Genomic DNA, 10312 nt, shown 5'->3' with positions numbered 1-10312 from the left:
TGTGTCCTGCCTCGCAGTTACTTGCCGCCGGCGGCGAGCGCGGCTCCCGTCTGCGCCGGCGGCCGCTTGCGCGCAGGTAGCGCGGCGAGGGGAGGGTGGGGGGTGCTGCGCGGCGGGGGCCCGGCGGAGCGCGGCAGGCGCGGCGCTGCGCTGCCCTGTGCTGCTCTGCGCGGGTTCTCGGCGGCGCGGCCGAGTCTACGGGGCTTTTTTCCACCTCGCCAGCACAAAAGGGGAGAGCGGGGCGCTGCCGGAGCCGACGTGCCGAGGTGCCCGGGCTAAAAGGCAGGAAGCAATTAAAACTCCTCCTTTCGGATTAACAGCCAAAAATTGATCGATCTGTCAGGAATACTGTTGATTTATGAAAGGTGCTTATTTCCTTGCTATGGAGAATTTTATGTTCTCTAGGTGAAACTGAGTTCACCCAGCTCCAGAGTAGATTGATGTTTTAATAAAAATAAATAAAGGGAAAAAGCTAGCCTGGTCTTTGGGGACATCAACTCTCAAATCGCGGAGTTAGACTAACAAATCAAATTGCATTATCTTTACATTTCATATCTTTTAATCCAACGCCCAAAGACTGCGCAGGCAGCGCCCTGGCCTTTGTCACCCGTAAAGTTTTAATACGGTGTTAGAAAAGTTCAAATAACAAATAATCGAAGCTCCACCACCGACATGGCAGGGGGGAGCGGGTACGTCGCGGCTGCTGGCGGCGGGGGCCGGCGGGCGCTGCGCGGCCGGCCGCGCAGTGTCCTGTAGATGGCACACCGTCCCCACGCTAGAGCCGCGGAGCTTCTCTGCGCCGAGAGGGGGAATCTGGCGAGAGAAATGTCGATCTCAGCACTTGTTGTTTACCCAAACCGGGGCGCGTTTCTTTGCCGAGCGCTCGGAAATTCATTTGAAATTCAAGCCCCAGGTGCAGCGGGCAGCGCCCGGGCCTGCCGGCCGCGGGATTTCCGCGCCTGGCCGGGCCTCGCTCAGTTTGCGGGGGGGGGGTGGGGGGTGGGGGGGGGGTGGGCTGCTGGGGGGGGTGGCAGGCAAGCGCGGAGCGGTGCGGGAGCCGGGAGGAGGCGGCCCGCGGGGGCCCCGGCCGGGCTAGGCGGCAGCCGGGCGCCCCGACACGTTTGTCTTTGCGATGTAAATTGCAGCGGGACAAATTGCTTATTAATAGTCTAGAAGAGAAGGCAGTTTCTTTCTTTCTTCTTTTCTTTATCTGTTTTTATTTCTGCATGGCCCCCAGCTATGCTCTGGGCAGCCTCACCGCCCAGCAGTTTTCTCTTCATTTCAATATCCTAAAGAAAATGCAAATCACCACGCTGTGGCCTTTTTAAAAAGTTAAATTAGCAACAGCTTTAAGTGACTCCATTAGTATGGAAAACATACAAATGTTTAATGTGGGAATAGCTCTGCTTTTTGCGCGCTCTGTACCCCGCTCGGTGCGCGGAGCTGCGGGCTGGCAAGGCGCGGGGGCTGCGCCGGTAACGCGCCCCGGGGCGCTGGCCGTGCCGGCTGCGCAGAGCGGTGCGGGGCGGTGCGGAGCGGGGTCGGCTGCAGCCCCGCGCATCACCGACCTGCTCTGCGGGCTTCAGTTATTTAAAGGACCGCTGTGGCTTGCAGGGAAATTGCGGGGCAAGGCGACGTGGACCGTCCCCCAGGGTGGAGGGGGACGTTCGTCCCCCCCCGCCCCTTCCCCACGCAGGGCATCCGTGTCCTGCCCGGGTGGGCGAGCGCCCGCTGCCCCGAGCCCGCTGCGCGGTGGCCGGTACCGGCGCCGCGCCCGGGGTTCTGCTGCAGCGCAGCACCGCTGCCTCCGCCGTGACGGAGCGGGAGCTGGGCACCCCGGTGCCGGGCTGGGGCACCTCCCGCTGTCCGGCTCGGCGAGAATAGTACTTGTTAAAGCGGAAAGTTTTGCTCCGCCAGTGCGGCGGCGGCGAGGTGCCCGTTCCGCGGGGCTCCCGGCGCCCGGCGAGCGCCCGTTCCGCGCAGCCCCGGCCCCGCACCGCGAATATTTGGCTGCGCGTGGCTCAGGATGTTCCCAGATCCCTCCAGGGCAGAGCGCCGGGGAGAGCGAGCCTTGACCATGAAAGAGTTAAGGTTTATATTATTCAGTAGAGGTCTTGTTAGGATGTAATCTGCATTTTCTAACTACTGCGTAATAAAAAGTGAGAAGTTTTGAGACACCTTTCTTGATTATACCTTTGGCGATACTTTAGGTTTTACATTTAATTTGCATTTTGTTCTTAGTGAATATTGAAGTCTTGAGTGGAGGATTGAATTTTATTAGGACATCTGGACTGACAATATCAAATCAGACACCAACGTCCCAAAGCATGCTAAAATTTCAGAGTTAATTAGAACGAAGTGTGTTTAATTAAAGCCAATTATAATATCTGAAATTATCTGATCGATCCTTGTTTGTTCAGTTGGAGTCAGTTTATATTGTTCTCGCCGCACGACAGGACCTGTCCGGCCGCCAACTCCCCGCGGCCCCGGCTGCGCGCCCGCGCCCGTCCCGCACCCCACCGCGGGGGCGGTTTCCCCTCCGGCTGCGCGGCTCCGTGCTGGCGGGCAGCCGCGTCCCCCCCCCCAGCCTTCCCCCCCGGCCCCGGGGGTCAGGGAAACGGCCCCGCAGCGTCCCCCCGGGCCGCCGCTCCGCAGCCCCTCCGGGAAGGGCAGCGCCCGGGCCGCGCCGTCGGACCGCCGGGCTGCAGCCGCGGGCGGTTTTCCCTTCCGAGGCCAGGCTCTCGTTGGACGCACGGCTGCCAGGGCTGGCATGCGGGTACGGGGAAAGTTTAAACCTTTTTTTCCTCTTTTTTTTTTTTTCTCTCCCTTTTTTTTTTTTTCCTTTAAGAACTAATTCTTGATTTAACAATATCGGGGCACAGGACGGCGAAAGCTCTCCTGGAGGAGCGCGGAGCCAGGCGCCGGTTTGAGTAAAACACCCCCGCACCGGGAGGGAGTTCCTTTACCCCGAGCCGGCTGCACCACCACGCCGCGCAACCTGGCCGCAGGGCGCGCAGGGGCGCGCAAAGGCGCGGGAGGTGCGTGTGCGGCCCGCCCAGGGGCGCCCCGGCCCCGACGGCGCTGCCCGAAGGGTCCCGGGCAGGCGCAGGGACGGTGCCCCCCGCGCCTCGCACCGCCCCCGCGGAGCCGGCTGCCTGAGCTCCGCGGTGGCCTGCGCGGAGCGCGGAGTGGGTCAGCCCTCCTCCTCGCCGGCTGCCGCTCCCCACGCATCCCCGCGGCCGGCTGCACCTCCCGCTTGGTTCGCACCCGGCTTTTCCCCGGGCCCGGGATGCGCAGGAATTTGAATTCAAATATTGAAATCAGCCCAAAGCCAGGGAGATAAATACCGAAAGGCGGGCGGCGGGGGAGGCCGGCGGGCGAAGCCGGAGCAGCCCGGGGATGCGAACCCGCTGCGCGGGGCGGCCCTCCCGCAAACTTTGCCCGTGGCGGGGCGCGGGGGGCCTTTGCTAGCGGCGGAGGGGGTCGGTGTGCCCCAAAAGAGCACCCCAGCCCCCGCCGGGGGCTCGGCTCCGCTGCCGAGCCCGGTCCCCGGCTCGGCCTCTGCACGGCCGCCGGTCCGCCGTGGGCGCAGGCTGCGCGACGCCCCGCGCAAGGGCCGGGGTCCGCTGCGCCCCCGCGCTAATTACCTCCTCCGCCGCGCCTCTCCCGTGAATTTACGCCCCGAAGTCCCCGCCGGCGGCCAGCCCCCGCCCCGACAGCGGAGTCGCGGTACCTGGGCGTCCGCCGCTCGGCTGAAAATACCCGAAAATACAAATTTATCACCCCTCTGCAGCACAGGAAACGGGAGTTAGCAGAGATTTGTTTCGGTTAAACCGGGCATAAATTACACCTACTGTAACCGAGCACGTTAGTAATGACGGCGCCTTCAAACAATAAAATTGAAATATGCACCTCGGCGAGCTCGCGCGGGGCCCGGCCGAGCCCCCCAGGGCGGCGGGGAGCTGGCGCGGGGCAGGGCCGGGGCCGGGGCCGCCGCTCCCGGCGCAACTTTTCGCTGGGAAAGTTTCTGCGGTGGAAGCGGCGGCGGGGGGCGCGGAGCGGGGCGGCCCGGCCGGCGGCCCACGCAGGTCCGCGACGAAATTCACAGTAAAGTCAATACGGGCTGAAACTTGTGATTTCAAACGTGAAAGGGGAGGGGAGAGGAAAAAAAAAAAAAGTGAAATGATTAAGATAATGGTCCCGAGGGGATTGTCCCGAGTTAAAAAAAAAAAAAAAAAAAAAGTTTAGGAGAATCCTATAACGGCAGTGGAAATGAGGCTATCAATTTTAATCTGCGCGATCCACGTACGGCGTGTGATTATGTGTTATTATGCGGTGCGGGGCGAGAGGCGAGGGGGAAGGCGGCCGCGCTCCCGGGCGTGATTTATCGCGGCCGCGGAGGTCTCCCCGCCCGGGCCGCGGCAGGCGGTGCCGGCGCGGCGGCGGGGCGCCCCGGGCGCGGGGGCCGCAGAGCGGGGCTGGGCCGGGGGGACAGCTGGGCTGCGGCCATCTGACCGGCTCCGCCGTGACATCTGGGAGCCCACTGGTGTGTGGCACGCGAATCGCTTGATGTCGCTATTTAAATGCAAATTTGCGGGGGGATCACTGAAGCCTCACCCCGTAAATTCACACAAAAGGGAGACTTGGCGCGCCGCGCCAGAGGAGGAGGAGGAGGAGGAGGAGAAGGAGGAGGAGGAGGAGGAGGAGGAGGAGGAGGAGGGCCGCGGAGCCGGGAGGGCTCGGGCCGCCCCCGGCAGCCGCGCACACCCCCTGCCCGCCCGGCGCCGGGCCGCGGCCGGGGCCCCGCTCCCCCGCCGGCTCGCCGGTGCAAGGTGCCGCGGCGGCGGGCCGCCCTCCCGGCCCTGCCGGCCTCCCCGACACCGGTCCCGGGCCGGGGGAAGCCCTGCCGCCGGGCCGGCCGCCCCTCCCGGGCCGCGGCGGAGTCGTCGGGGGGCGGCGGCCCCGCGGGATGCCGGCCTGGGGTTGGCGCGGCGCGGCGCGGAGCGGTGCGGGCAGAGAGCATCCCGGGCGGGCTCCCGGCTGCCGGCAGCTCGCAGCCAGCCGCGGAGTGACAAAAAAAAGATAAAGTTGGTGAATGATAAAGACCGTATTTTCCACGCTTTGGGTGCAGGACCAGATGATCTAGAAAATGAGCTGAAATAGATTCAGCCTCAGAGCCTGTTGTGAAGAGCAGCTGATTCCCCCATTTCTGGCCAGATGGCTTCTGAACACAGATTTGCATTCATTTTCGCTTAATATCGTCCAAAATAGTGGGGCAGCTGCATTTGTTGTCAAAAAGGTTTAAAACTCCCTTTCTTTCTGGGGCAGGATCGTTACCTTATGTGATGGGCTTATGGAACTTCCCCCCCCCCCTCCTCCCTTAGTCAACAGTATCAGATTTAAAAGGATTTGTTTTAAAACCTTCTAATTTGGTAATCAGATTTAAATCGCCTTGGCGCGTGTAATCTGAATTAAAGATACTGTAAATGATTTTAAGCATTATGCTTTCGTTAGCAGAGGGAAGAACCAACTTCGGCATTGTTCTGTGCATTTTAGGAAATATGTTACAATTATAGCGTTGTTGGGCGGTTTTACCTTATTTTTAGGAGGGCGGATTTGGCGGGTTGGGGGGAACCGGCACCCCCGGCGCCCGCCCGGGGTCCCTCAATGTGTCGGCGCCACCAAATGCCACCTCCAGCCCGAGCGCCGCATTGTTTGGGAACTTTGGTCCGCTCGTCCCTCCGCGATAAAAGTGTTTGGGTTTGTAATCTGCTCTACTGTACCTCAAAAGCTCCGGGCTGATTATGAATACAGGAATTTTCTTTTAATTTATCATGAATAGTTTCCATACACTTTGATTTAAGGTTATTAACATTCTATAGACAGTGGCATCTTTAATATGTGGCGATCGCTTCTAAAGACTAATCTCATTACCCTCAAATAGTCATAAAATATGATTTTATTATACTTACGTATTTAATTAGACGGCCAGCAATGTAATGGATTTTGAGATCGGGTAGAGCAACAGCTTTGATAATTCACTTATCTTTGGCAATAGTCATTAACCCCCAACACCAGCAAAATAGATTGCTTTCTAACACATATTTCCCCCCCGCCCTCACCCCTTGGAGAAAGGATCAGGGGGTCTCCTGATAACGCAAATCGGACTTCGATTTTCACCGATTAATTAAAATATTAACGCACGGACCTTAGCAATTCACAAAAAGAAATAATAATAATAATTAAAAAAAAATTTGAAAAGGAAGCCCTAATCCGCACTGGGCGGAAAAGGCTCATCACTCGAGGCGGATATATAGATATATATGGACAAGGCGGACATATAGCTGTGGATATGTGTGTCTGTGTGTATGAACACTTCAAATAGATGTATTTACGTGCGCGGCTGTGTGTGTATTCTGTCCTGTGCTGGCGGAGGGGTGCTGCGCGGCTCCAGCCGCCCTTTGTCCGTCCCCACGCTCCCCTCCCCCCCGCCTCGACACCCCCACGACCCTCCACGAGGGTCACGTCTCCCTGACCACCCTTCCTCTCTCTGTCCTGCGGCCCACGAGGGCGAGGGGGGGCGGGGGGGCGGGTCACCCGTGGCCCGGCGCTTGAGACGGTTCCTCGAAGCCACTTTGAAGAAGATACTTGGGACCTCGACGGCGCGTTCCTGCCCGGCCCCGGGCGGGGGGGGCCTTCGGCTGGGGGCGGGGGGGGGCCCGGCCCCGGGCAGGAGCGCGGCGGCGAGCGCCTGAACCCCACGCTCCATATATGGCGCTGAGCCCGCCCACCGGCGACGTCATCAGTGACGACACCTCTCCCGCGGTGGCGGGGGCCCGGCTCCCGGGGAAGGGCGCGCTCCTCGGGGAGGGAGGGCCGGGCTCTGCGCGCCTCCGTCCATTCCGTGAGACGCCACGGGCCCGCGCCCCGTTCTCCCGTGTGCCCGGGAACACCTCCGCGGTAATCAGTATTTTTTTTTTTTTTTCCCGTTTATTTGTCTTTTGGAGCAGGAGAGCCTTGCCAGAAAGTGGTCGATTCAGCAGTGTCCTGAAGCTTTTTTTTTTTTTTCCGAGGCGATTTTACTAGGATGACACCACGTTGAGCGCGTCTGCAAACAACAACAAAAATATTTATTCTTTTACCCCCCCTCCCCCCCAAAAAAAAGCAACCTCGCAGTGTCGCCGGCTGCAGTTACACTTTTTCTTTCTTTTTTTTTCTTTCTTTTTTTTTTTTTTTTTTTTTTTTTTTTTAAACCACCAAACTGGAACGCCATCCAACTCGCTGCACAGAAGTACTCAGTAAATTGTTTATGTCGTGCCAATACAGGACAGATTGAAGAAGGAAGCAAGACTTGAACTGGGCTTTTCTCCTACTGATCACAGGGAGTAAAGTCATCTCTTATATTCCAGTCGCCAAGGAGAGAGAGAGAGAGAGAAAATCAAGCAACAACCAACCCACCCCGTATCTGACATTTCCCTCAATTTTAACCCCTTTTGGTTAGGAGCTGGTTTTGCCCAAATTTGTTTTAATGTTTGGGATTCAGGAAAATATACCAAGAGGTGGGACGACCATGAAAGAAGAACCGCTGGGCAGTGGGATGAATCCCGTCCGCTCATGGATGCATACTGCTGGGGTAGTGGATGCTAACACGGCCGCCCAAAGGTACGTCTGCCAAATCCTCTCCCGGCGGTTTTCTCCTCCTGTATTTCTCATCCCGGCCGTAAATCCCCCCCCCCCCCGCCCCCCCCCCGCCCGCCCCGTATCAGTTACAGCCTCCCCGCTCCGCGCCGCTCCGCGCTCCCCGCATCCCCCCGCGGCCGCGGTGCCTGCGCGCCCCTTCCCGCCGCGCCGGCCGCTCTCACCCGCGCCTTGTCTTGTTTTCTCCCGCAGCGGCGTGGGGCTGGCTCGGGCACATTTCGAGAAACAGCCGCCTTCCAATCTCAGAAAATCCAATTTTTTCCACTTCGTCTTAGCTCTGTACGACAGGCAGGGACAGCCAGTGGAGATTGAGAGAACAGCTTTTGTGGACTTTGTGGAGAAAGAGAAAGTAAGTCTGCCTGTTATCTTTTTTTTTTTTTTTTTTAATTATTATTATTTTGGAAAAAACCCCCAGACAAACAAAAACGTTTAAGCGTGATTTAATTGATCAAAGATAATTTTCAACCACGGCAGCCCTAACGGTACTCCAGAGGCGCCCAGACCACGTGCGGGTCCCCCCGTTATTACTGCCGCTCCGAATAGACCCCGGGTTTAGAAACTTACTGCCGCGTCCCCGACTTATTTTAACGCCGGGAAAACGGCTAAACATGACATATTTGCACCAAGATAATGACATCATCAGCGCTCCACAAAAGTGACCGTGGGCTGAATTTCTGCAAACTGTTAATTCCGAGCCGCTTCAGGGACGAGAAAAATGTACGTCAGGAGGAGGGAGATATTTTTCATGCTAAATGTAATTATTTATCGTTACTTGCAGGAGCCAAACAATGAAAAAACTAACAATGGAATTCATTATAAACTTCAGTTATTGTATAGCAATGGTAAGTTGTCGTTATCTCATTTTTGAACGTCTGTGTGCCGCAGAAAAGTCTCACTTTCTTTTTCAAGGCCTTTTGGAAAAGGATATAAAGATTTGGAGATTAAAATTACACGCATGTAAACACGGCTCTTTCCTTGGCATATAAGGAAAACAAAACATAAACGATCAATAAGTCAATGGTACTTCACATGATTAACCGGTTGGTCTTGAAGTGGAAAGTAAAAAAGGGGATCGATAGCTGCTCCAGCAGAACATCGCTTTTAAGTGACTTTTTTCCAGTTTTGCGAATTAATGGTAATTATTGGGCTGGGGTGAGCGCGGGGAGCGGGCGGAGCGGAGCCCCGGCCCGGGCGGAGCGGGGTCCCCACGCGCCAGGGAAGCACGCGGCGCCGCCGGCCCCCCGCGCGCCGCTGGCCTCGCGTGCCGCCCTCCCCCCGCGGCCGTGGGGCCGCAGCCAGCCTGGCCGGGGGGCTGATGGGGACGGCCGCGCCGCGCCAGGTCTAGCCGGGGGCGAGAAGCCCGGCACTAGGTGGTTTCTGGCCTTTTTTTTCTTCTCTCTCTCTCTTTTTTTTTTTTTTTTTTTTTTTTGTAATTTTTATTTTAAGCCTGGCGCGAGCGGCCGTCCCTGCCCATGGCAGTGAGCTGCCTGACCTCATGCTTTCGTTATGTCATTTGGGTGGCTCGGCACTGAAATCCTGACAGGACTTTTTCTCTGCTTTCCCTCCGCAGGAGTTAGGACGGAGCAGGACCTGTATGTTCGTCTAATAGACTCAATGACCAAACAGGTGAGAAAGTTTACGCTTTTCTTTACACGCGAGTTACTAAGTTTGTATGTTGCCCTCGCTTGGGGGGGGGGGGGGAGGGGGGGCAGGGGGAGGGGGAGGGAGGATGTTAAACCGGTGGGACCGCACCTATTTCTCATTTACCTGAGCGAGTCACTCCAATACCCGTTACCGGAGGAGATGTTAAAGGGCGAACAAGGTGTGTTGTTACTGTCGGAGGAAGCCTTGGCATCACTAGTGTGTGTGGCGTTAGGTACAGCGTCATGTGAACAGATGTTTGATATAATTAATTTAGCAAGGGAGAAAGGAAAGGGGGGAAAAAAATCAACTTGCCCTGTTTATTTTAAAATGCCGTTGTTGTTCCCCCTCCCCTTGTAACTTTTTTTGGCGATATTTCCCCCGGTGAGGAAGGGGCAGCCCCTCCGCCCAGGCGCTCCGCAACCGGCCACGGATTAGTCCTTTTCTTTTATAATGCGATGATCCAGTAACACGAGACGTTTATTTGGATTTAAAAGTTAAATGTGCTGAGGTGAAAAGTCATCTTGTTCTCCTCTAGTCCATATTCACCTCTCAGCCCCCCATCTCCATAATTCAAACTCCGTGCTCCAGGGGTCACCCAAACCCGTCCATTTCCCTGAGATCAGCTTCTGTTTCTTCCTCAAACCTCTGTCATACCTTGTAAATAACATAATTACAAGCAGTTCCTTATTAAATTATTTAACCTGTCTTGGTCAACTTTTCCGATGATAACTACGTGTTATCAGCATTGCAGCACAGCAATTAAAGACAGAAAGCTACTCGCTGGCCTTGGATTTAATCAACTTTTTTGATTTTTATTTTTCGTCGTGTTTTTTATCAATAATTTTTTATTTTATTTTCCGGAAAGACATTTCACCATTTAAATTTTTTTTGTGTGGTGTGGGGGGGCGGCGGCGGAGGGGTGAGGTGAGGAGGAAGGTGAGAACGAGTAATAATTTACCGTGTTCTGGAG

The 10312-nt window shown here is 56.7% G+C and overlaps 1 protein-coding gene across 2 annotated transcripts in view; it reads left to right on the top strand.

Annotated features, from left to right (window-relative positions):
- Positions 1 to 7226: 7226 nt before the first annotated feature.
- Positions 7227 to 10312, top strand: part of EBF3 (EBF transcription factor 3) — a 122890-nt gene continuing 119804 nt past the window's right edge. For both annotated transcript variants that reach the window (XM_055720830.1, XM_055720831.1), the window contains exons 1-4: positions 7227 to 7662; positions 7891 to 8047; positions 8477 to 8540; positions 9269 to 9324. In XM_055720830.1, coding sequence (XP_055576805.1) covers positions 7529 to 7662; positions 7891 to 8047; positions 8477 to 8540; positions 9269 to 9324 — 411 coding nt within the window. In that variant the 5' untranslated portion in view covers positions 7227 to 7528. The remainder of the gene's footprint in view (positions 7663 to 7890; positions 8048 to 8476; positions 8541 to 9268; positions 9325 to 10312) is intronic.

This window comes from Falco cherrug, chromosome 9, assembly GCF_023634085.1.
Source record: "Falco cherrug isolate bFalChe1 chromosome 9, bFalChe1.pri, whole genome shotgun sequence".
NCBI lineage: Eukaryota > Metazoa > Chordata > Aves > Falconiformes > Falconidae > Falco > Falco cherrug.
This window is presented reverse-complemented; position numbering and strand designations above follow the sequence as displayed.